Below are 27,380 nucleotides of genomic sequence, written 5' to 3'. Positions count from 1 at the left end.
AGAAAACAAACATTGTTGCGTCTTTCGTCAACCGTATAGCTTCAGTTCGGCAAAACCGAATTGACGCTGCTTCGGCAAAAGCTGCTGGACATATTCTGAGTGCACCTTTGCTTAACTCGCGGTACACTTGAGTGAAGCATCAGGTGGGGGTAGCTTCAAGAAAGGCATATCATGTCTGACATTTCTTGCAGGCAACTGGTCTGATATTTGAGGCGAAACACTCAATAATATGGTCGTGCCTAAGCCAAACCCATTATTCTACCGATCAGGTGACAAGGGCAGGAATCATTTAGCGCCAGCAACTTACAAGCACCCTATGGTATTATTGCAAACAGTTTGCGCATCACATGTATTTAATGCGTGACCTAATTTGATATAAGAATTGTAGAACGAAGCTATATACATCAATATCCCTGTATTGCAATTTTTTTTTTTTAAAGTATGCAATATTTCTAAACAGAGAAAAAAAAGAAGATAAGGAAAGGATTAACAGGTCTAGACCTAAGCAGTCAACGCAATTCTCTCATTTTCATTTGGACTGCTCCGAACTATATTTATAGCGCTTGTCCAAGAGATACGTACAACAGGGCGGATGTGGAAGAAAACGCCTCATTTGACACGTAATTATTCGGCATAATACTATGAAATGTCAGCCTATGTTGTTATTCCTTGCTAAGATTTTTTGTTCTTTACTCCCAGTGGCTGCAGCTTCTCTTCTGAAAAACAGGTATTGAGGTTGGTGGTGAATTGGGCCTTGAGAATAACGACGATCTTGCCGTGGCTCACAACAGCCGGCGTCCCCATCGTCTGCATCGGCGTCGGTGGCCGTGACTGAACAAACACCTGTTTGGGCGACAGGGTGCTGACGTCCCAACCACTTCACCTGGCGCAGGATTTCGAAACACCTCATGACGCTTGTATTAAGCGTGGCGTCATACGTGGAAAGAAAATGATTGAAACACGGTATATAATGCGAATTAAACGTCGCCGCACGTCTGAAGTTATTGAACTTTATAAATGACGGACTTTTTGGTTGCGGGTGGGATTCGAACCCACCACCTTCGTGCTGCCAGCCACATACGCTACCGAGTAAGCTGCGCAAGGCACGCCTGTCCTGCTGCGGGACAAGCGGGGCTTACGCAAATGTCATGTGGTCTTCTAAGTATTTGAGTAATTAAAGTGGACCACAGGCCGTTGTTGCTTCATATACCATTAAGGTGGAGCTTATGCACTCCACTAACATTTCTTTAGGCAGCATTACGCACTGTTCTTCCCTGATGACTGAGCAGCTGACTTAAATAACTCCGGAATTGCAAACACATTACGCATATCAAAATTGCGGCGCACACGTTGTTCCGCAGGAAGAGCGAATATTGTGGGCGCACAGAATGTCGTGCAGGCTAGTTGCCCTTCCGGTGTGTACTTCATAAGTCAGTACCCTTGGTCAGAAGTAAACTGTAGAAACCTCATGCAGGAAGATGCGACGGAATGCTTACGGTTCTCACGTTCACGGTGAGGCCATAATTTTGGACTTGAAAGAGTAGCAGCGGCCACTGCGATAAGAAGTCGTTATGGAGCTTCACGAAGTAGCCCATTGCGTCCGGTCCGGAAGTGAGAAGAGGCAGCAGGTACAGGCACATTATAACGAAGAACAGCGGCACCGTGGTCCTGAAACGATGCGTCTTTCAGTGATACGTGCTATAGTGTATGCGAAGACTCACATATGTAACAGGGTAAATTCAAGTTAACTGCAAATTCCGAATTCGCCGTGGGGCTTCAGTGCGCGCGAGCAAAAGTTGCAGGCTCAGCCTTTAGTCCCCCTCAAGTCCACTGAAGTAGTGCCTCTGACCCCGAGTAGGGTAGTTGTGACGACAAAGGATGAATAAGATTTTTAAGATTCTTCATCATCTGCTCCAGCTATGCCTATTTGCTCCCGGCACGATCATAAGCAACAGGGTCACTTGCTTTGCGCTATACAATAACGTTTTACTACCTAAGGTCAGAACTAACTACGGGAAACAATGTCTTCATTTTTCTTCCATATAACTTTGGAATTCTTTAAACTTAGGCATCAAGTAATCTAATGCACTTTCTTTGTTCCAGTTGAAGTTAAAGGTTTTCCTTCTTAATATGGGATTTTCATGTTACTGATTCTATGTATCGCGACATCCGTAAGCGTTTTATTTTAAATTCTCCTGCATTATATTGTTTGTATTTAAACCTTTCTGCAACTCGTATTGCACTATGTATCTATTTATTCCCTGTGTGGCTTAATAATACGCTGTTGCTTATTGAAGTTTATTTTTCTGGGGGGTACCACCTGCGGTCTTGTACCATGGGAGCTCTCGCTGTATATGCTTACAACTTTCGACTCCCTTATAAACTTTAAACTTCAACCCATCTCGAGCTATTTGGCTCATTATGACTGAAAAAGTGCAAGCTACACAAGGACAGGAAAACTAAGACGAGACACCCGTACATCGCTTACTAACAACCGACGATTTATATTTATGACAGTGACGCAACAAAAAAGCAAGGTCAACAACAAAACCTGACAAACACTCGTCGGCAGAAGAAATCTCGCAGGAGAACCAAGATCACCCAGCTTCCGATAAGAAGCGCAACTGTTTATCTATAAGGGCTATGGAAGGTGTGCCAACGAAAAGCTCTTTTAACTCACGATGCTTTCGGCTTCAGTGATCTCTCGCGTGGTCTTTCCGCCGCGTACCTGCGCAGCCCGCTCGTGTTGCTCAACTCAGATGTGTATTCACAATCTTAGCAGTGATCAAGGCCAAGATGGCCTGAAATCCGCTTTGTCACAATGTAAAATTGGTGTTCAAACAATTTCTTATTAGGACATCTGCCGGTTCGTCCTACGTATGCATGGTCACTAGAGAAGGGAATTGAATACACGACGCCCTCAGCACAGGAATCAAACCGGCCGCGCTTATTTTTAGTACATCCGACGTGCCTTCGACCCATTCTATTTACGTGCTTGCACAGACTTGGCAAGCAATCTAGTGAAATGGGGCAGCTAAAAGAGGGCAGAGGACAGTGAAACAGTACAGAACCGAATTTTTAAACCTGAAAAGCGCATAAAAAACACACGGGCAACAGCAAGAGACAGACACACGAGTCTCTTGCTGTTGTCCGTGTGTTTTTTATGCGCTTTCCAGGTTTAACATGTCTAACCAACTCGCCCAAACGCTGCCATTACAGAACCGAAGACAACGACGAATCTGCGTTTGTGAATGCCAGTGGTGTCACTGTGCTTCACCCTTCATGAAATAGGGCGACCTGTCCTACGTTCAACGGTCAGGGGTGTGTATAGGTACAATGGTGGTCACAATCCTCAGCGACATATTCCTTGGGATGATGGGCAAGGCGCTCGAAGTCGACATCAAGATTCTAGCAACTAGAGTGTTCCGGTATGTAGACGACTAGGCTGGTGTTCACTAGAGCAGGAAGTAACGTGAGGACCCCGGTAGACCTGTTGAAACTTTTCAAGGAAAAGAGAAATGGCTTGAAATTTATATTGAGTCGGCCGATAATCGTCAAATCCAGTGCCTAGGCATTAAAAATTGTTAATTAAAGAAGATCGCGTGCGTTGGAATTGTGCACCACGATCGCAGAAACCCCTTTTGAGCCATAGTTCTGGTCAATCGAGGCTTTTTAAAGATGGCAGTGACGACCCATGCCATGCATTGGGTCGTCACAGAGTAATTCGTGCCTGCACTTGGTAGAGGACAGCTTCTACGCACAGGCTAAAAGGCCTAAGGAGCTGGATTGCTCTAACAGAGCCTTCCCCGTCTGACGGAGAGGCTGTTGGTAAAAATGAAGGGGGTCGCCCGAAAGCTCAACAAAGTGCAGCTGGACAAAGTTGTGGGCCTACATGGCGTCTCCCACCGTCTCACAAAATTTGCTGGTAGGTTAGGTATACAGGCGGCCTTTGCTGTCGAGAACAACGTCTACGAGGTTTGCGGTGCGGTTAAGTAGAATCTCGATCCGTGGAGGGCCATTGCAGGGCCTGCGTTGTCTGATACGCCAAAAGATACGTGCTGCGCAACAGCGGGTTGTGTATAGGCTGCCTCGCGCGGAAAAGTTTATTATGGCAGACTGAAAAGGGCCTCAGTGTCCTGTCACTGGGGGCCCCGGCCACCTCTTCAAATCTTGCTATACGTAGATATTATCGGGACTGCAGCAAAAAAAAAAAAAATTATATCGTATGTGCACCGGATTTTGGACGTACCAACGTCTTCTGACCCAGGGATCAATTGTGCCGCGAAATAAGGGAAGCAAATCTGATGACTATATCCCGCAGCTAATGCGTTGCAGAACCTTCGTCGTCGTTACAGTAGATAGAAGTGGATTATCTTCACGGTTCCCTACCAATGCAATGAGGTAGTGATTTAGTAGTTCCAATTTTGTTTATCACTTTTTTACTTTTTCTTGCTTTGTGAGGCTGCACGAGGCTGCGTTTGAAGTTTTTTTAAAGCACGAGTATTTAATAATAAAAATTCTAGAGGGCACTTAGGACCATTGAAGTGCGATGAGGCGAAAGCCATTATAGCGAAGTGGGTCGCAGCCCTCCACTATGGCACCTATATCTCCCTCTCTTTCACCCCCACCTTCCTTTCTTACTTTACGGCGTGGTACACGTGTCCGCGAAGAATTGTGGCAGATACTGCGCTTTTGCTGTCCTGTACATTAATTTCATAGGCTGCTGATACCTGCTCTACTAACGCCTCCTAGACATTTGGGTCTCCTTCTGTTTACTGTGTGGTGTGGCGTTCCAATAAGCGGCAAATGAAAGGCGCCGCACGGACGCCTCGATCGGACGCCAGCGGGGTCAGCTTCGTATATGCATGAATCGCCCGGTGACGTCATGACCTGTCGTGACGGTACATCGCGCGCCCCTTGTCGAACACGACCAGCATTTCATTGAAGGCACCAAAGTACACCGGTGTTTTATAATTCGTTTATAGGAAATTAAAGGCGCAGTATCTATCACTCGTAGAATCCCGCTATCATCCTCACGGTAGACGAGGGGAATTATGAAGAGCATTTCACGATCCGGGGCGTGGCGCAGTTGGTAAAGCTTTGGGCTGGAGATCCAAGGGATGGAGGTTCGATTTCCGTTGGAGACAAGGTTTAATTTATTTCTAACTCTCGCTCTCGAAAGTGTAACACCTCCACTGACAACCTTCTGTGGCAACGATGAGGCATTAAAGGCTTCCGCCTTAAAATTCAGTTTATAATCAACGCTTTGAGTGTGCGTGTGTGTGTGGGTTGCGCGTGCGTGCGTGCTGACTGCTATCCTGTTATCGTTATCGCTTTTTCTCTTCTCTTTTTTTCTAAATGAGGCCGCAGCCACTGAAGATAGAGCGTGAGCGAGTATCCATCCTGCACTTGTCAGTACATATGGATCAAAAAGATCCCTTTCAGATTGTGGTTGCAGGATTTCTGGAGTGCATTTGAACCATGAATTGATGATGCTACGCTTAACCAGTTTCGAGTGCGCTGAAGCAGAACGTAGATGTTTGTTGGCCCTAGGCTCAAAGGCCCAACACGCATGAGTCTGCTCAATATATAGTCCTAAGTTTAAAAACCACATGAAGCCAATAGTGGGAAGTTCGCGCGTGGTAACCAAAAAGTTCATAATGCTTGAAAAATTACTAAGAACATTATAAGAGCATCAGAAGAAGTGACAGAAATAAGAAAATAGCGGTCAATACTTAAGCAGACGAGATTTCACTGAACTTGAGGAAAATAGTAGGACGATTTGGAATAGGCGTTATATTTTCAGATCTGGATCACTTGTCATGTCTCTGCAAACGCGTAAATCGGGTCGCAGGCTCGTCGGATGTACGTTAAATAATCGCGGCCGTTTCGCTTCCTGTGCTGAGGGCATCGTGTATTCGATTCCCTTGTCTTGTGGCCATGCATACGCCAGCCGAACCGCCAGATGCCTTAATAAGAGATAATCTGAACACAGCTACAGTGTGACACAAAGGATTTGAGGCCGTCTTGACCTTCAGCCGAGATTGTAAATACACTCCTGAGTCGAGTAACACGAGCGTGCTGCGCAGGTACGTCTTGATAAAATCCCGCAAAAGATCTCAGAAATCGAAAACATTGCGAGCCTTGAAGAGCTTTGTGTCGGCACGCCTCCCTTACAGACAAACAATTACGATTCTTATCGAGAGCTGTGTGATCTTGGTTCTCCTGTGAGATTTCTGCTGCCGATGAGTGTTTATCAGGTTTTGTTGTTCTCCTTGTTTTCTTAATGCTTCTGTATATTTACCTAACTGTCAGAAATATAGATCATCAGTAGTTAGTCAGCGCTGTACGTGTCTCGTCTTTGTCTTCTTGTCCTCGTAGCTTGCTCTGTTTTCTACCTTGCCAGGGAATGTTTGATGTATTCCAGAAACCTTGTTAAGCTGCGAGCTCTGCATGCTACCTGCTACCATATATAGCCAGGGCGATTTGCCGTTCTTAACCAATGTTAGAGTTGTTTGTCTCTAACTAAAAAGTTTAGAGGTATACAAGGCACGCGCCGAGTGATGGGAGATGTTATCGATGAGAACTTGGCTCCAGGCAAATAAAATATTAAGACATAAAGAAGAAAAAAAACGACGAAAATAAAGAGAGGCTTGTCACGTTTCAGGCGCCCATGGAAAGGATTCACTTTAAACATCCATGTAGGCTGCCTCATTTAGTTCTTTTTGAAATCACGACGTGTAAATGCAGTTTGGTCTCCGCCTTCACCTTACTGCGATAAGTGAATACGGTATCAATTACGGTTCTCGCTTTATCCATCAGAGAAATTTCAAATATACTGCATAAATATGATCATTTAGCGTTTATTTCGATATAATTGAAATTCTTCAGGTGTACTTCAAGTTCACGGAACTCAATATGATGGCAGTATGTGTAGTGACTTATTCACGCAAATAACATGAACATTCGCACTTTCTTGTAGGAATAATCCAAAATAATGTTTCGTGTTTTACTCCCCAGCTGGGCAGCAGGTGGCTGCGGCGTCCAAAAAGAAAAAAAAAAAAGAGTGGAGAGGGAAAGGCGCGAAATGAATAGAGTTTTTTATGCGCCGGAGATTTTCGTGGTTGGGGTTAATCATAGCCTTCCACTGCTCCGTTCTTCACATAAGTGACCGAAGCTTTGGGATGAACGAAAACGGTCGTAACCTTCGAAAATAAACGTGTTTATCATCATGATTGCCACTGTCAAGAAAGTGTCTATGCAGAAAACATTTTGGAAAGCAAATGAAGGCATCAAACACACCTGGCTATGCTGAATTCTCTCTTATGTTCACAACTGAAACCGTGGCTCAATGCCCGGGGATGCGGTCAGACATAGCTGTCCAGAAAGGGGCAGCGCGAAAGAAACGAAGACACAAGAGAAGACACATAGACGACAGAACAAGCGTTTATCCTGTCGTCTATCTGTCTATTGCTGGGTCCCCGTTTCTTTTGCGCTGCCTCTTTCTACAATGAATCATCGAATAGCACACACCAACTGATTAATCATGACTTAGCTCAGTTCATTTCTCAAGCGCTGCAGCCGGAAGAGGAACAATGAATAGCCTTATGATAGCATACAAAACTCCAATTGTGTTTTTTTTTTTCGGCACCCGACGTTCGCAGCAACTATTTGATGTACCGAGGCCCACAAAAATGTTCGGAACAAGGTGACCGAGGAAAATTCGAATATCGCCAGCTGCCTAGTGGTACAGCCTAACAAGGAGAAGTACACTGCGCAATTTGCGTTGGAAAGTCAAATGCACATCCAACGGGTTTTCTTAAGCTGCCAGTAAAGCTGTCAGGAAATTAGGCATTCTTTTTGTGGTTTCCAAGTTTCGAAAATATTTTATGAGCGCGTGTACGTCCCCGTGCGCGTAATCCTTTTCCACGTTCTTTCTTTTAGACTCTTCTTATTGCTAACACAATTCTTAAACAAGCAGCTATTTCATCGCCATTCCAAATTAGAACGAGCCGCACGCTTTAAACCTTTGTTTTAATATCACGCATTTTCTTTCTTTTTTTGGGGACGAACGACGGTATTCCCACATCTTACGGGCTTGAGAACCACGCGTTCCCTCCTATATCACACGGTCACTTTTACTCATGTAAATAACGCAAACTTTATAAACATTGGCAATGCTAATAGACACTGTTAACCCCAAAACTTGGGACTTGGAAGCATTATGTTAACGAACAACGAACCTGATATATCTTTTCACCACCGCAGCAAGAAAGGCATAACCACTGGCCCCTTTTTGGTTGCACACAGAGACAGCCAGGAGGAATCCGCTGCAATGAAAGCGTCAAAGGGAATATCGTAACTATAAAGATTAGCTATAGGCCTAAGACTAGAGCTTGGTTAGCCGGAAACAATTTGGCCACCATGACTGGCCTGCCAGTCATGGTGGCCAAATTGCCAATCAAATGGTGCTCTTACTTCTAACCCTTGTGCTTGCACCCTGCTTTCCGATGCGGTCGAAGGACAAAGAGAGAGAGAGAAAAAAAAAAAAGGCACGATAGTCTTCAGAACCCTCATTACGACGCGTTGGAAGCCTTCATTCTGGGCATGAACGAACGTTCCGCCACACATCGCCGCATTAAGCTGACCGGTGAGGAAAGGCTCACCGCGAAGAAGCAAAATGTCCACCGCCGACGTCAAAAATGCCATATTGTGAGGTGCAGCGCAGAACCCTCGTGCTTGCAGCAAGGCGTGTTGCTAAAGGCAGCGCCTCAACCAAAGCGCCCAGCATTTTCTTAAGGCGCCTAGCGTGCATGCTTCGTTTCACCCCTCTGAAAAGGGTAATCATCGGGCACGTATTAAACGACCCTTTGACAGGATGTCCCCACCTTGGGCCTGTGCCAGTACGCTTCGCATAATAGAATGCTTGTCTCAGGAATCTCGTTGAAACTTCCTTTTCTTGTGGACCGATGGGTACGCTGTCGTCTAGTGATCTATTATGAGCTCGATTGGCAGGCCTTTGCAAGCTCTATCAAACAAAAAAGCATCCCTCTCTTCCGTTGTCTTTCGTTTGGCGGCGGGATCTTATGCGGGCTCGCCACTGTAAACGGTGAGAAACTTGACGTATTTTCAGGATTGTGAAATGCGAAGTACTGAGCATGTACAGAGGTTGCCGCGAAGAAGCAACGTTAAGCCTATGCAGTTTTGTCGAGGGCTAACTTATTGCTGTCCGTAATTTTGGCGCCCCATAAGTTCTGCCGTTTCTGCTAGTTCATGGTAATGCTCCTATAGCCGGATACAACTCGAGAAAGAAAGGGCATATATCTCCCTCAGAGCAGGAACCCCAGCCATTGGGCTCGATCAACAGTCATGAAGCTTCTATCGTATTATTCCCAGGTCAATCCCTTTCCACTTGTTAGTCTCCTGGGACGTCACGGTATCACGACGAGGCGAATATCGGCAGGCCTCATTGAGAGGAGAGCCTTATTTGAGCAGGAATTTGCGGCTTGCTTCTAGAGTTCTAATTCACAATCAATACTCGTACGCACCTCAGAAAGAAGAACGTGTCCAAGCCAGCGTATCCCAGTCCTGCGAGTATGTTTTCCCACTTGTCAGCATATATTATTGTGTTCACCATGCGAGCTGCAAGCACAAAAGGAAAATACAGCTCAAATGGTTTCTATTAGGTTCTATGTTGGTTCTTTGCGTCTATTTTGTTCGTACACAATATTCTGAGCTGCAGAAAGACAGACAAATATGTGAAGCACTGAGTTTGCTCTCTTCCCTTCACACACTGTTAGAGGCAAATAAGTCAGGTTGTATAGCTTTCTCAATTGCTTTCCTGGTTTGTAAAGTAGGTAATTTTTTCACCAATAATGCTGGAAGCAATGGGGAGAAAAAATAACGACAAAGCGTGAGGTAAAACACAAAAACAAAAAACGAACGTGCACGCATTGACGGCGTGGGAAAACGCCGCCTACGAAGGCTGTGAAGGAAGAAGCGCACTAGTCACGAAAGCAAGGAAGCAACGGCGGTGTCAGTACGGCCTGCCGGAGGCAAAAAGCGAGCCGTCCGTGTGCTTTGCGATTCCAGTGCACGTTAAAGATCCCCAGATAGTCGAAATCTCAGGAGCCCTCCACTACGGCGTCTCATAGCATGAGACGCTTTGGGACGTTAAACCCCCCCACAAAAGTTAAACCAAACCAGTACTGTCTGCTCATCGTTAGTCCTTCTCCGATGCGTCCACTTCGACCACCAAATCGAGGCTCGACGACTGGTGTCCACGTTTCGTAAGTCTGGGAATTAGTTTCTTGTTTTCATTTGTTATTTGCATCTACACGGCGCATGTGGCTTGCAAGTAGGCTGGATCTTTCATACTATTTCGGAAATATCTGTCGTGGCGGCTCAGTGGCGTTCCTGTGCACAGCGCGATTCAAGGGTGGCCTGGCCAATGAGGCCGCATTTCTGCGTGTAGGATGTCCCAGCTAATCTTTAGCCAAGGGTTAAAGGATGAAACATTTAGGCCAGTGAAACGAGCTGCATAGAGCTGTCAGCTGTTCTGTGCACCAAAGGCGTATTTTATTTTGCAATTAATTAGTCATTAACGTATCTTTATAAATTACTCAATATTCACTTTCGACAATAAATGTCATTTGCAAAGTTGGAGCGCACCCATTCTATTTATTTGAAATAAAGAAAGCCTCACGGGTATCTTATTTCCGAGGTTCAATGAAAACCGCGAAATAAAAAATAATCCCGGGAATAGCGCATTCGCGCTCAACGATTGCACTGCTTTCAACCGTGGTTTGAGTGAACGAAATCAGCTGCGGCCGTGGCCGTATGCACCGTTGAAGCGGCAGGCCGATATGTTTGCGACTCTTTCTACGCCCCCGTGAGCCAGTCGGCGCATATGACGGTGCAAGTTGCAGCGAGCGCGGCGAGCTCGCTGCAACCATCAACTTATCGGTATACCGCTGGAACTGGGCCGTCGTGCCACAGACGCAGCTGCAATATTGTTTCCTCAAGCCACGCTTGAGAATATCACAATCATGGCACGAGAATGCTCGATTCATGTGCACGTGATAGTTTTTCTATTCTAGTTTAGCACGTGCAAAAGTTAGATGTGCTACTGAAATAATGAAAGGGGGTGAATCGGAGAAGACTACAAAAAAAGAAAAAAGAAAAAAAAAAAACGATGCGGTTGGGTAGTGAAACAGTATGACGAAATGTGTCACTCGGGGCTGCATTGCTTTTACAGCCTTGAATCGAAAAGTATTTGGGCACCCTTCTTTACAGCCCGCTATATATAGCCGTATTAGAATTGACGTAAACACTCGAGCAGCTAGTGATAAAATCAAGCTTCACTGATGTCTGAATACTGCATGTCGTGTGGCACTGACGCAAGCAGGCTTCTGGTATGAGTGACGTCGGAGCCCCCAAAGAAAAGCGTAAAGATTTAAACAGGTAAACAGGTTGAAGAAAAAGGGGACTATAAATTACTTTGCGCTTTCTCTCTGTGTTATTATGGAACTGTGTAAGGTGCAACTTTCTCAGAGATCAATAACTGATGCGCCACCATTTTGGCGCAATACCCACTTAAAAGTGGCAGGCGGTCAAAATAGCTTCGGAGATCTCCGTCTCTGAACGCCCTAAAAGCCGCGCGTCGCTCTGGCGCGCGAGCCATAATAATGACGATAAAATGCTTTTGAGAAATTCACTACACGTATTTCAAATCATTCACTGCCTATCTTGTTTTCGTGCGTCACGTTTTCCCGGGAGCCGTCTTTGCTAACCATAATGCACTGCAACAGATTTATTGTTATCGTTGGCTGCAAGCAATTTATTTATTTTTATTTGTTTTATTTATTCAGATACCCTAAAGGCCCGCGGGGGGCGTTACGTAGGGGGGGAACATAATCCAGATGTAATGATATGTATCGAAGATTTTACAAAATAATTTTCCCTATTCATGGCGACAAATCGGTCACACTATAGGAACCGGTGAGGGAAAGTGCTGCTTTTTTGTCGGACAGTGAACCTTCAGTAAACCTCAGGGAAGTGAACAGCTTTGTTTGCATCACACTAATGAGGGGCTAATTCTTACTCGGGCGTTGTTTATAGCTACTCTCAATCTTCAAGGACCTCTTACGAAAGCTGTGCCCAACTGTAGAGGTCGCTGCAATTTATTACACCATGACTGCGCTTGTGTAGACGCTAATGATGAATTCCTCCCTCATTAAAAAACAGCTTCACCTTGGGGAATTCGCCTAAACATGTTTGACTAAGTACTCTGGCACAGGACTCACGCCAGTGAAAAGGGCAGTGTGCCGCGTATTCGAGAAAACAGCGTAAGGTAGATAGCCGTAGCCACGAGCGATGCTGTGTGCACCTCATCACTTGTGGTTCTGTTTACGACCTCGTGGGCGTCCTTGTGTTCAGCGTAGAAAAACGATTTTTAAATTTTTACACCTTCGAGCAATAAAAGTACACTTACTTTTCGAGACTAAAATGGGCCTAACTGTGGGGTGCCGTAGTTGAGAAAGTGGCATCCATCCGTAATATACGTATGCCGTAATATTCGTAGGAAAGTACTTCTCTGTCTCACGCTTGGAGAATTGTAATTTTAGGGACGGAGTGTCGAATCCATAAACTCGTGCTCAGCAGTCAAACACCGTAGCCTTCGGGCCGCCACGTATTATATGATATTTATTTGTGAACTTATTGTGCGTCATATTCGAACTTTCTTGCCTTCTCTAGGGCTAAATTTCCTCGCCGATATTTACGCTCTAATTTCCTGCTTAGGCAAAAAAAAAAAAAAAAAAGCGACGCCACTGGTGCACCTGAGAGGCCGCAGAACTCATTAATTCCCTGCCATCGAAATGGCTAATGCTTGCTATTACAGCACGTCAGGGGGTATACAAGCTGTTAAGCACCAGGGTAATCGATAAACCCGTTTGCTGTTTTTTAATGGCTGGGCCAAATTCGCACCAGTAACAGCCCCCGTGAGAATAAAAAAACAACAACAAAAAAACACGATGAAATGAATCTTTCATTTATGCGGCACCAAGTTGGAATCGTATCGTAAAAAAAAAAAATAGCTTCTGAAACATTAAAGTATATGTAACGCGTAGAAAGAGGATTATGCTCTTCCGAAAAGAATAAAAAGAAGAATATTTTTGCTTGCTGCATATACCTGATGCACTTGGCCCTAGATAGCGGTATTTTTTATAAGTCGTTTTTGAATTTTTTACAGCCGTCCAGTATGCACCGCGGCTCTTTTTCCTTATCTTTTGGTGCAGCGTAATTTAAGAACGTGGCATAGATCCAAACTCCTAAGTAATAAGGCAGCACTCTGTCACACTCCAAGTAAAAATAGTCGGGAACAAAAAGAATTGCAAATGCCGCAAAAACCGACGCGCGTAGAGGAAAGACGGGACTATAAATAAGCGCCTTTCGTACGGTTCGCAACATGCAGCGGCTCGAAGTCGTGGCCCCTGGCGTCATTCTGAGCCGACTTAATGCGCTATACGATCAGGTCGGGCAGGAAGCGTGCCAGCCCTCTGGTCGGGTAGTCAACAAGTGGCGAATGATAGCGCCACTCGAGGCACTCCGAGCCAAAGAGCAGCCGGTGATTGAGGCAACTTAGATGCGAGCAGAGCAGTAAACGCTGCCTACGTGGTCACTATATATTGCCGTGCATCACACATAAACTACGCGGATTACTCGCCTCTAGCTGCATATAGTGTTATAGGCCCTGCACCGGTTGCTGCGGGTCCTCTTATTCCTCATCCAGCTTGAGTAGCTGTGTTGTTTGCTTTTGCAGAAAGCGAGGACGGCAAAATGCGTACACCATACATCCGAGGTCGAGACGTAGCATCCCCCGATGACTATCCAGGTGAGGCTCAAGAATCGGATACCGTGCAGAAACCTCAGGCCGTGGGCTTCAGTGCTGTCGTCTATCGACGAGTGTAGAATCATCTTGGTATTTGAAACCACAGAAAATAAAGCCAAGAAGGGTAACAGGCCACCTAAAAGAGAAAGGAAAAGAGGAACAACAGAAAAGAATGAGAAGCCAACTTTGCGTTGAGCCGCACTGCTTCAAGTGTCGGTTGCTCTGTCAAGCAGTTGCCCCCGCAATCAAAACCAGCCTGAGCTACTGCTGAAGCTGGATGAGAAAGCAGTTGTGAAGATTGGGGACACATGTCGTTAGAAATGTTTGCAAGACCAGTCTCTAATCTTGAAATGGCTCACTAAGAACACCACGGACTCAAGAAAGACACAGAAGGGTCACGAAGGACCCAGAATTTGCACTCGATCAACTTCGTTTTCTGTGAAAAAAATTCCAGCACTTTGAAGACGCTGGCAGACGGTTTTTGATCAAACCTATTTTTCATGTCGTACTTCACCAATGCGACAAAGCCTACACTACAAATAATTTTTAAACAAATATTTCGCTCATGACCATAAAATTACTTTTACCTGAATAAAAACAATTTTATTTTATAAACGAAGATATCGAAAGTATTCCTTTTCTTTTTTTTTTTTCCCAAATATGAAACACCGAAAATACCGCGAAACGATGTATACTTTGAATACCATTTTAATTTGTATGTTCTGCTCACAGAAAAAGCTTTTTCTCTTATATTGCTTTTCGACCCTTTTAGATTTCTTCGTCTAGCTTCATTAATTGTTCTGTGTCAGATATACTAGCATCGCCTATATTTAGACGGCTTCTTAATTAGATGCATTGTCAATGCTCGCGACAAAAGGCCATTTTGCGTGGTAAAAACTTCTTTCACCCAACTCACCCACATCTTATTGTTCACGGTTTTCGTAATGTAAGAAAAACGTATGTTGAAGATTGAAGGAGTTTTTGCGGAAAATTATTATATACGAAAGTTGTAAATCTTGCTAAGGCGAATTGCGTGACGACTTACCATTATTACTGCTTTTGCAATCCGCTCGTGAATGTCTAACATCCACGTAAGTGCCGAGCGCAATCATGATGGTCAGGGTGGCTATAAAAGCACTGCAAAGAAACAAAGATATATAAGGAGTGTTTCGAACGGCGCAATTCTAGTTTTATGAATTTATTTTTGCATGCTATATTGTGCGAACTCACGCAATGAGGAGCTGTGCCTTTGTCCATCCAGGAGGAATCCCGGTGACACAGTTCGAGACAGTGATATCTACAATAGGTGGAAGCACTGGAAAGAAAGCCGAAACATGAGTTGCGTAAAGGAAGAGCTTAAATATTTTGTGTCATTAAATAAAAAAAATATTTAATTTAAACATATAAATACCAGCAGAGGCATTTATTCGCAAAGGCCGTAAACAGCTAGATATGACGCCTGCCTGGACTTGCCGTTCCGGGAAAACGAATTTCCTGTTTCTCCTTCATCCGCTTGTGTGAATATAAGTTCTACACAGACTCTCTCTCTCTCTCTCTCCTAGCATTATCATTCTATGCGATTATTGTCACTAACAGCATTGTGAGTATACTAGCGAGTCAAAGCTAAAGTAAAACAGAAAGGCCTCTTTCATGAAGCTGTTGAAATCGTAGAAACATATTTAAATTAGGCTAACATACGAAAACAAACAAGATCCCAAAATAAAGCTGAATAATATGTAAGGAAAGAATTAGTTCTGAGGGGCCAAACTACGATTTTTCACGGTCCTTCCTTGTCCGAGTCGATTTAGGAAATTTTTCTGTTGGCAAAGGGGTGGATGATCAGCAAACATGAAAATTTTCAAGAAAGGAAAGTAAATTGAAAGGAATGAAAGCCCGCCCTAAATATTTCAACTAAAGCGCCAGTTCGAAGCGATGAACTATTAATAGGTGGGTAACATATGCGCGCACATTTATTGTCATGTACTCGTCGTACCCGCCTTTAGCCCACAGCTGCTGACCCATTTGGGTACAAACCAACACTGATCATTGGTTTAACCCAAAACAGTCGAATACAAAAATAATACTCATCCAATAAATAAATATGCAAGTAAATAAATAACTTACCCGCCTTTATCAGCGATTGAATTTCCTGCCCACTGCAGGCATCCAGCCCACAGATTCCGATGCGTAGGAATGGCATTCCTGGCTCCTTAATATGATCGCTGAATTTTTTTATCTGTGTGAAGACACAAATTGCTTTTATATTCCAGCCGAAGGCTCGTATTCTCCATCCTGCATGGCTTTCGGTAGAATCGAAAACTTTGTTTTGTGCAGCAAGTCAACGAGGTTGTGCGAAAAAAGCTAATTCATTCGATTGGGTCGCTCGCGGCTTATCTGAGTCTGCGAGAACGCGAAGAATCAATTACAACTGTCGCTCAAAGTCCGCAACTCTCCAGCGTGAGTGCGCTGTTAGAATACTGGTAGCGGCTGGTAGTGGCTGGTAGCGGCTCATCTCACAGCTAGCTGTTTAATATTTCAGAGCAACCGGTTTTCGCAAAGAAACATTTATTATCGATGCCTTCTTAGACAAATATTCCCTTGTTGTCGAGCTGCTTAGTGCAGAACAAAGACCTATTCATATCGTTCTGCGCGCAGGATTGGAACACTGCTGTCTACTTTCAAAAAGGGAAAAGGGTAGTGGACTCCTCAAGCATTTACGCTATGAGGTGCCGTGGCAATGGGAACGACTGCCTTGTCACCCTGACACAATGTGTTTCTCCAGGTGTTTAAAGGAAGCCCACGATAAATGACTAAAAATAGGCTTTTTGAAATATGAATAGGATTCTGTGGCACAATTGTACTAGTTTTGACGGAAATCAAAAAATAAAAAGAAAATGTTCGAACCTGAACGCGACGGTTGTGTTTTGATGGAGGCGAAACACAAAAGAGAATGTGTGCTGTGCGATGTGAGTGCACGTTAAAGATCCTCTGGTGGTGGAAATTATCACGTAAGGCTCTTCACTATCGGACACCTCTTTCTCTCTTATTTCTTTCAATCAAATCTTCCTCCCTTCTCTTATGGCGTAGTTGAAGTGTTCATTCTCAAGTGTGACAGATACTGTGCATATCCTTCCTTATAAACCAATTTAATTTAATATTTTAACTAGGGAGCTGGTTAGATAGTTTCTTATAATTATCATTTTGTTATAACAGTCAGGCCTCTAGTTGCCATTACAATTTGATGCTGGTCATTGCTATAACCGCATCAGTTCATTAAAATTTTCTTAAAAAGAGTTCGCAAACGCGATTAACCTTGGAAATGTGATTCAACAAATTTTAGCGCGGCCACCCCAAAGAAACGCGCGCTTTAAAAAAAAAGCAGCTCTCTGAGCCCTTGCCGCCATCAATCATAGCTACAAGTGCGACGTCGCCTCCCCCGTTTCGTTCGGGCAGGGGCAGTCAGCATCAACGAGTACCGTAGCTTTCGGGCGTGGTCTCTTTTAGCACAGGCCATGGATTCGATATCCAACCTTCATTGCACCATATACAAAGACGCAAGGTTCACCTGCCTGCGGACGTAGGTAGCTGCGGCTCTTCGGGTAGCCATGAAGGCGGTCCACATGTGCATGTTCGACAAGCAAACATCTCCTCAGCGCCAGAAAACTTGTAACTGTTACTGCTAACGAAAACACCATACCAATGTTTGCGCAATGATTACGTTACGTTCACTCTGGACAACCATCCTATACCTGCAGTTACCTCCTGCAATATCGCTGGTCTGTTCCTCCGTTCCTCCACATCGGCACTGGCCGTTCATTTGAAATATCAATCTTCCACTCAGCTAGTCTCCTAATGCGCAGAGTAGTGTCCAAACACTCGATCGAGACTGAAAATCACGCCGGACAACTCGCTCAGGCTCTCGGTTTGAATAAGTTTATCTACTACATGTGTTACATACCGAATCCAACATTAAAAGCAGGTCCTCTCTGCACACTTTGTACAATCTCCTCTCGATCTACAATCGTCTACTCAACCTTTATTCTACGCCGGTCTCTCATTCTTTGACCACACTTCTGAATGTACTATCGCGATGAAAAGAAAAGCAAACAGCGGAGTGCGCAGTTTTCCGCTCAGTCAGCTTAGTCTAGCGTGTGCCAGTCCGCGGACCCGTGTCGCCTCCGATGGCGCTGAAATCTCGTCCTGGCTACGAAGGGCTTCAGTTCTGGCTGGCACTATTCCATCAGGTACGTATTCTAAGATTTAGCTCTAGCCAGCGCAAGATAAGCAGTTCGGGTCGCTTGGAAACAGCGCCGTGATCTGCTTGTATTATGGGACGACCGCGTTAAGTTAGTTCGTGTCCGGTCGTCGCGAGTTTGTAGGCATGCATAAGAAAGAAAAACAAGAGATTAAAGAAATATAGGTGATTAGAACGGGCGTTCAGCGTGTGTTGTTTATTCGCCCATGGTATAAGAGCGGAGCTATCGGCTCAGATTTTGTTTTAGTTCGGAGTGAAAATTATGCTGCCAGTGTGAGGACGCTTATCGTACTACATTGGCCAATTGTGACGCTTTGAACACGTGCGCGGAGAGATAGCGCAAGCCAGCATGAGCCGCTACGGCGGCTCCCACAGAAAGCAGCAGTTTGCATAGCTACAGCCAGAGCTTACTGAAGTAAAAGTGGCTGGCAGACGCTTCGCTGTGATGACTGTGCAAGGTAAATGGCGCTCCATTGTTCCCATTGTTTTTCATCGCGATAGTACATATAGACAGCCCGACAGGTCGACTTTCACCGCCTATCAAGGCAGGTGAATACTACCGCACGCCTCTCATAAACCAATCGACCTTCCCATGCAGTTCCCCTTCTTCCGACATACATCCAACTAGCGCTTTGCCTCGATTCCGCGTAACACGTCTTCGACCACCCTTAACTGTCATCGGGCGGCATACAATCTTCGCAGGTCGCTGGGAAAACCATTGGTGGCTTACAATAATGCATTCCACGCAAAATCCAGCGAATCTGCGGCAGCAATCATTTATTCCACCCATTATCACCTGAATCTATCAACTTCACTAGTGGCCCGTTCTCAGAAACTCCTGGTATCCTCTACCTGAAACACTTTGACATTTATTCATGGTATTTTATATTTTCTACCATTTCTTCCTTCCTGTACTTATGTAGCTTACAAGGACTCTCAGGGGCCCCTCAGAACTTTCCATCGCAGAACCCTTCCGTTTTATCTCCGCACAGCCCTATATGATACACTAATGCAATTGCAATTCTACTCTGCAGTAATTAGGTGGATTCTTGGCCATAGGCCGGGGCCAGGCGGCGCTCCAAGAGCTAGAGCAACTAGAAAAATTTCAGAGTACTGCATTCCTTTTCCCCGCGCCACCTACTCGCCTACTGGCTGATCCGCGTCACGTGACTTCACGTCGCCATATCCCTTCCAAGCGCGTGCGTGGAATATGTGTCTTGCTCTGCAGCTCCTCTTTTTCCGGTCGTTTCTCGTAGAGTACACGCGAGAGATTCTGCTGTGCCTCCTACGTGACGCTAGACCTGAGTCTAGAAATGTGTTTTTTTCTTTGCCTGAATGAAATGAGTGATCTGCAGCAGCGGTAGGTGTGGCCTCACAGAACCGACCAGGAAAAACTCGTGCCATCAAGGAACACCTTGCGCGAAATATACTGGTTCATTGGTTTGAAATTTTGTTAGTTTAGCCGCGAAAGAAGTGCACGAAATATTCAGCGTGAACATGGTTCGCCTAATGGCAGCATGTGTTTACCTTCCAACGCCGCGTGCCTCACATGCGCAGCAATATGCAACGTCCAAAACTCTATGCACAAATTTATTAGTTATATATTCTTAGTTGTACGTTAAATAAACTCAGGTGTTGAAAATTTCCGGAGCTATCCCCTACGGTATCTCATTGTATGTATGAGCCGCCCCGGCATGTTAAACCCCATTAACTAAACCAGCCAACCATAGTTGTGTGTTTGCAGCTGGAAACATTTGGCAAATGTGTGTCAACCAGATATGTCATCAACGTGCGATGTCATTTGAAATTTTGACGGCAGTTAATGAGCGCCGTTCTAGCAAATTGACAGCACGAGGCGTATGCCGATGGAACAACATAAAGAGATGCCATTACACAATGAAAAGTAAATATCCACAACCGCGCGGTGATAGCCATGATATAGTACGCCATGTTTTTTTTTTTTTTTTTTTTTTTTTTCAGGGTGAAAATCTGTGCTACCAGCGCGTTACTTTTCCTTCACTTAATGACGGCGCCGCAAAAGAATTAAGTTCACGCAAAACAATATGCTTCAACAAAGCCTGCTTGGCGTTCTTGGAGCAGCGACGGCGATACTAAATTGCATGTTAGTCTGTCACGCTGTCTCAGCGAGCCTGCTGCTTCACTTTGTGTTGCTTATACAAATGATTCATCATGTCAGAGCGTAATAAACTCTGCACCTCGCCCTCCGTGTCTTTACCGCGTCTGGCACAGCGTCGCCAGCGAAGGGCATTCTCAACTACTTTATAATATATGCACACGTTCCTGCGATCTTATCTTCGCAGATATGCTATTTCACATGATAATGTTGTAATACCACTGCACTACGCCTACAACACGAGTTGATGCAAATGGTCGGCGATTTACAAGAGCAGGCGTCCTGAAGTGTTCGCCGGTTCACCCACATCCTTCATCTTTTCCCATCGATTGCGGACTAAAGTAATAAAGTTATTGACCACACAATCCCTGGTGGTACTGTTCTGAATAAACATACCAAAATATTTCAGTTTTGCTACCTTCAAAACATGTTAGAAGTCTACGAATACGGTCACTCGCCGTTCAGACGGTGGCTAGGTCCGGCGATCTGAAAGGAACATGGCGCCCGCGGACACCTTTGCGGTACTATGAAAATTTTCCAGTGACTCTACCAAGAGCTACCAAGAGCCAGCGATCAGCGCCCTCTTCGGCGGGAATTTCATTACGCGGGAGGCGGGCAGCTCGCGCGCCTCTTTTAAAAATGTGTCGGCTTAAGTGCGGTTTTTAAAAAATACGAAACCTTCCTAGTCGAAAAAAACTACAGAACTGTGTCGAAAATACGACAAAATATACTGTAGTTCTGTCGTTGCCATCAAATATTTCTGTAGTTCTGTAGTTTTTCTGTAGTATATTTCTGTTGTCTGTAGTTCTGTTATACTTTTCTGTTGTAACTACAGAAATTTCTGATGTTACTACAGAATGTTCTGTCGTCACAACAGGTTTCCAGTTAAAAACCGCACAGAAATTCTCTCGTAATATCAATAAATTTTCTGTAGTTTTTTCCGACCGGGTTGAAGGACATTTTCGGTGTGGAAATCTTAGAAAAGGGGAAAGACTGCTTTCTAACGTGTACAGTGTGGAACAAGTCATACAAGGCAGCAATGCTTTTGCGGAAACGAAGTGTGTGTCACAGGTGAGCGACAACGACACCTACAACGTACATCTCTAGGTCAGTACACAATTCTCAGCATTTTTAACGTTACAGACAGACTCGCATGGCTAGTGGGAAACTGTTCAGGTTCCTTCGCATGATGCTTTCTCGAATTTTGTAGGCTCGGCACGAGGATTAATCGCCTAAGTACCCGTTTCTCGCGCATGTGGTTCCGGACCTATTACATACGTTTACGTTTGGCTCGTGATCATATATGCGCGCGGTTCAGCTCGCTGTGACATTCCAGTTCACACGTACATGTGTAAACGCGCTGCAAATCACTGACATTGTATCCCAGAGTCGATTCCTAATATAGATTACACACGAATGCACCGCGCAGATGTAAGACGCCGGCCGCTCTATTTTTGTCCGCACGTGTACATATGCGCGCTTGGATAGACGCACGTTTAGTGAAATTTATTTTTAAACTGTCAAATATAGATCAACTGCTCTTAATGGTAAATTGTAAGTTTAGAGTCATCGCACCTGCAAACTATGCAATAGTTTGCACAAAAACCGTCGTTTTGTCTGTGAATTTCTCAAGCAAACCAGAAACCGGGGATGCTACGCCCTCTAACTATAGCCGAAAACAGTCGCTAAGAGTCTTAATGAGTAAAACCACGGCGGAAAACATGGGAAGCGATGCACACAAGCGCCGGAAGAGTGCCCCTTGTCAATCAGCGTTTCGCGTTATTATGGCGCCAGTTCAGAGTGGGCCAAAGCAAATTGGCCAAAATTCCATCCTGCTAATTGCATGCGGCACTGTTGAATTCATTTAACATTGCCGGCAAAGCGCGCAGCCTTCTAACGTGCGAAAAGCAGCGGGCGAGTCGCTTTTATGTAGGGCATGCAAACATTATTTTTTTTTAAGCCAGTCTTCGAATCAGTCCGAGGCACAGCAGCGATGGTACTGCTAAGCGATATGAATTAAAATGACACTATAGCAAAGGAGACACTTCCTTAGTTCTGTGGAGCGCAGCTATCAAGCCTTCGTGCCTCTGCTACTCATACCACTTGCCCGGGAAGCGGTAATTTTCATAGGCCGATCCCGGTTATTTGAGTTGCGCAGACTGTTGTGACCATACAAAACACAACAGCAATGGCTTCCTGTTTTTCGCGAAGAAAAGGGGACATATGTTATTGCGAACATTTGAATAATATTATTAGTGACGCACGTTTCGGCGTTGCTCAACGTGTTGCCGCGCCTGCGGCACTCCGCGATTTTGTAGCCGGTCGGCTCCCGGCAATTACGCCTCGGGCTACTGTGGCGCTGTTCCCGCGTCTCGAAACTTGAGGTTGGGAGCCCCATATGGGGATCACTGGTAATCAGCTGGCTATTCCCCTCGTTAGCGAAATTTTTCACCAGACGCCAGTGGTCTCATGTTAAAGCCCATCGGCAGTGGACGAGTGGGTGGTCATCAAGAAAGCCATCAAGGTGCTCTACCCGCGCATCATGTCATCCCGCCTGTTCAGTCTTACTCCACTACATCCGTGCCTTACGATCGCGAAAAACTAGCTTATACCGCAGAATTCAGTTCAACTTACTCTTAGCCCCAGCTAGGCTGTGCCAATGCAAGCTTGTACAGCATTGGACAGTCTCTCTCCGTCTCTACTTTTGCCCCGTCTCCCTCACCTCCTAACACTGTCCCAACCTCCTCTCCCCACGTGACCCACCTAGTTGGCGAATGCCAACGGGAAAGTACAGCGAGCCATGGTCCGTCTGGGCGTTCTTCTAATAAAAGTGTTTCCTCCTGCTCCTAATTGCTACTGGAAGTCTAAGTGTAATAGCTAAATTTCTTTCTTTATATTGTGACGTTCGCCAACCCTGCTACAGTTGTACCGCAGAAGCCCTCATATCACAAAAGTCCTATATTTAGATGTTAGAGGCAGTCTTCTTTGAAATACCTGGTAAAACGCGTTCAAATCACGACCTCAGTAATTCCAAGAAAAAGGTTGCCAGACAAAGAACCGACCGAACACTGAGAGAGAGGCAAACAAATAAAATACGCACCCATAACTTTTTTTAACTTTGTACCTACATCGCAAATTTCAATAAACGTGGCTGCGGGCATAGTCGATGCAACGTCGTATACGAGTGCCAAAAAAAAAAAAAAAATGGGAGGGGGGAGGGAATGAAACTGCAAAGAGTTCACAGGGCTGAAGAGATTGCAGGGCTCCTGCGATATCTTGGCCAAGCCCTTCAACATAGGAACGAGCGATGGCCACTACAGAAAGACAGTTAGAAAACACTGCAAAAAACTTAAATCATCAACCATACTCCGGTCCTTTTCTTAGAGTCACATGCTTTCGCTCGGAATGTGCTGACTGTGGGCAAAGCCACACGCACCCATGTTCTCTCTAAACGAGACCACGACTGTACGCATTGGCGTTGGAGGGAGGGCAAGCGTCACTTTACCCGAGGATGCGTAAAAGCCATGGCGGCGGAGATGAACTCTTCCATGTTGCTGACGTTGCCGGCGTAAACGTGCAAGTTACAGTACTGCCCGCGCGCACTTTCGCGACCGAAGCTGTCCAGCACCACGGTCTCGACGCACTCGTCGAATGCACCCAGGTCTGCTCGTGACATCTGGAGAGCTCCGGTGGGGAACTTGCCGGTAGCGTCCAACACTGCGTGAGATAAACTTTTAAAGTTCAAATGATTTCTCCAGGCCGGACATAAGGCTTACGTTACTAGCGTACGCAAGGCCTAGAGCTACAATCCCGGTGCATCTATAGCCGTCCTTTATCCACCCCTGGAAAAGGGTTAGTGGTTGGGAAGGTGCAGCATGTCAGATACATTTTCAAGTTTCTAATTTGTGTTTTTGAAGACGAATAAATGGATATGTAAGCTGTTGCTACTCCAGTGAAGTAGGGCTTCCCTTCTCAACGGACTGCATATTCGTGGTTGTGGCGTGATGGACAAATCTTGCTAACGCTTCACGTCATATCCACCAAACGATGTGAAGAAAACGTGGAATCTATAGAGAGTAAAATTAAGCTCCTGTCGATCTTAAAATGAAAATTAAGTTCAGGATGTGCACTTAAATTTCAAGGCCCACACAAGTCTGCTTACTTAAAAGCCACCGACAAGTAAAATAGTTATCCATGGGGTTAAAATACTTCAATAATAGGTAGCCAAAAGCTATACAATTTGACAAGACGAGTTCACATTTACATCAGTAATGCAAAAAAAAAAAGGCAAGCACAAAGCTCCTCGCAGCAAGTGCATGTCTTAGAGCATTAAGGAATACAAAATAAACTTGATGCTCCATATTGTAATATTCATACGGGGCGTCCCCGAGCGAAGAGTCTCCCTTAAAAGTCAGGAGCGCCTCAGGGACACCTGTGCACAGCAACACAATCGCTTCAGCGTCGTCGTTCTTCCACCCAGCGCCCAAAACATCTTCGTTGTCTTGTGACATCTGCGGCTACAGTAGTAAAAATATATTGACAATGGTTGTGCATTAAAGACATTTCGCTTATAATAATATAAGGCAAGTTTGGTTTGCCTATATGTCCCGACGTGCGCACTTTCTTCACGCTGTTTCGATGTTAAAAAGTGCAATGCATACGGGCAGTTTGGAACATTATGCTCCTTCGATTTTTGAAGCGAAAAGCTTCACTGCAAGGGTCGGAGCCGAGCTTCGCGTATGCCGTATGCCGCGACCGAGTGACGTCACAGCCAAGGCCAGCTGCGCAGCCCCCTCGCAAAGCTCCGCCGGCGTTGAAGAGGTGTGCGACACCTCCTCGTTAAAACAAAAAGCAAAAATTAGTCTCCATCCGGGTATCGAATCTCCATCCCTTGCATACCCAGTCGAGCGCTTCACCTATGCCACGCCCCGGGTCATGAAACGGTTCATAATTCCGCTTGTCTACCGTGAGGATGATAGCAAGATTTCGCGAGTGATAGATACTGCGATTGGCGCGCAATTTGAAAGTACCTAAGACTAAAATAGGTCACTCAATTAGGGTGACCTCAAGGATGTGACGTCACCCATCTGCCGTCAGCTATGAGGACTAAGCGGGAACGAGTGCGTTCCAACGCCGCCGTGCGGCGCTTCTTGCCTTCCACGAGTAACAGATGCCGCGCCTTTCCTTCTTTTATACACAATTATAGAACGCCGGTGAACTTGACGCACTCGACATGGAAGCCAAGGAAAGTTGAGCAGCTGGCGAACGGCGCAGACGACTAGAGAAATTAACTTCTTCTGATCCCGAGGTAGTCACTGCTTTCGCTACGTATATCCAGGCATGCAGAGCTAAACCATTTTCATTTTTTGTCATCTTTTCTACAGCGCCAGGTTCATAATTGAAAATTATGCGTAATTTAAGCTGCTAGATTTTCTTTTTATTCCCACAAAACGGGCATTCTCCATTGACTTCTGGCCTAATTTTATGCAATCATCTCTAAATATTGCATGTATTTGAATATGGTAGCTATATGTGGCCCGCGGTAAGGAAAGGAAGAGCGCTTTTCAGTTTGCACTGTAAAGTAAAACCGATTGTTGGGCTAGTTGGTGCATTTTTAATTAAAATGACAGGGTAGGAAAGGTATACGTCGGCCAAACTGGCCGATGTGTGAATAATCAGGCTGCAGAACATTAGCGTTCTATGAAATAAACAATCCAAATTTACATCTACTCGCCCGTGAGTTGCTCGAAGCGTCTCATATCAAAAGGCTGGGATCATACTGCATCAGTGACACATTCGGTATCACTTTTTTTTTTGTGGCGAAAGGCGTCTTCTTAATTTAATTAGGTAGGAATGGCCTAACGTGATATTCATGTCCTTGCCGGTGGTGTTGAGGCATTCGTGGGCGTTCACTTCGCAACTTTCTGTGCGTATTCTGTATCTTTCTGTACCTAACAAATAGCATCGACTCGATTGACCTAATTGAGTCTTGACTACCTTAACTAACCTGTTGTTGTGTTGCTGCTTTAAATATTTGTGTGTGCTTTAAATAACAAAAAAAATGTTTTCTCTTGTACTGCCGATTTCACTGACGTTTTTCATTTGATTATTGTACCAAATGTTCGATTTTTCTACCCCTGGCTGCCATGATTATTGTGTTCTAGCTGTCTATAATTTTTTCTTTATATATGATGTATTAATATTATTGTTGCCACTCCTGCTCGGGCCCACCAAAGGTCCTGCAGTATATTGTAAATGTTTGTATTGCAGTATTGTATTGTAGGGCTCGTGGCGCGCCGCGCATTCGAAGGCCGCGCCACTTCCCAATGCTCCCTGCGCGCGTGCCTGTTTCCCTCTCCCCACTCGCGCGGGGATAACCGGTCCCGCGCGAGGGGGCTATAAAAGAAGGCACGCGCCGCCGTCGCGCTCTCTTCTTGATCCCTGGCGCTTCCTGGTCCCTGGCTGGGCTCGTGGCGCGCCGCGCATTCGAAGGCCGCGCCACTTCCCAATGCTCCCTGCGCGCGTGCCTGTTTCCCTCTCCCCACTCGCGCGGGGATAACCGGTCCCGCGCGAGGGGGCTATAAAAGAAGGCACGCGCCGCCGTCGCGCTCTCTTCTTGATCCCTGGCGCTTCCTGGTCCCTGGCTCGTCGCTCCCGCTTCCCTCCCGTCTCTCCACGAGAACGACCCGCAGCCACCCGGACGACGACCCCGGACGGCCTCGACGACCCCCGCGCGTAACGTGAGATAAAGAATGTTTGTTACACGGCCCACTGTGTGTTTTGTCGTGCGCATGCCTCGGGCAGAGGAATCGCCCACAGTATGTATATTGTAAAAAAAAAAAAAATGTTTCATTCTTTTTTCTTTCGACGAAATGTGACCGGTTGGAGTTGCAGCTCCTTTCCTGTCCGTGTCTATTCGTGAATTAATCTTTGTTAGCGCAGTGGAACCTCTCCTTCTCGTTATCAGTAACTGTGACCGCGTTATGCAACACACTGTTTAAGCAATTCTATTTGCAAGATCGTTTTTTTCTTTTTTATATAAACTGCGACTGCATTCAGCGCATGCAACTTCTTCAAGACATATTGAGCACTTTTCTTTT

At 45.4% G+C, this 27,380-nt stretch overlaps 1 protein-coding gene across 1 annotated transcript in view; it reads right to left on the bottom strand.

Moving 5' to 3' along the window:
- LOC146203007 (nose resistant to fluoxetine protein 6-like) overlaps window positions 1–23,845 on the bottom strand; it is a 65,445-nt gene extending 41,600 nt beyond the window's left edge. Inside the window, exons 1-8 of the mRNA XM_084585282.1 lie at window positions 23,786–23,845; window positions 16,016–16,127; window positions 15,122–15,206; window positions 14,937–15,028; window positions 13,848–14,027; window positions 9,549–9,642; window positions 8,244–8,330; window positions 1,497–1,668 (exon numbers count right to left, since the gene is read on the bottom strand). Coding sequence (XP_084441408.1) covers window positions 1,497–1,668; window positions 8,244–8,330; window positions 9,549–9,642; window positions 13,848–14,027; window positions 14,937–15,028; window positions 15,122–15,206; window positions 16,016–16,127; window positions 23,786–23,830 — 867 coding nt within the window. The 5' untranslated portion in view covers window positions 23,831–23,845. The remainder of the gene's footprint in view (window positions 1–1,496; window positions 1,669–8,243; window positions 8,331–9,548; window positions 9,643–13,847; window positions 14,028–14,936; window positions 15,029–15,121; window positions 15,207–16,015; window positions 16,128–23,785) is intronic.
- Between the last annotated feature and the right edge of the window lie 3,535 nt (window positions 23,846–27,380).

This window comes from Amblyomma maculatum, chromosome 1 (genome assembly GCF_055883805.1).
Source record: "Amblyomma maculatum isolate TAMU_Amacu chromosome 1, ASM5588380v1, whole genome shotgun sequence".
Taxonomy (NCBI): Eukaryota; Metazoa; Arthropoda; class Arachnida; order Ixodida; family Ixodidae; genus Amblyomma; species Amblyomma maculatum.
Note: the sequence above shows the minus strand (reverse complement) of the source record. Positions and strands in the feature narration are given on the sequence as shown.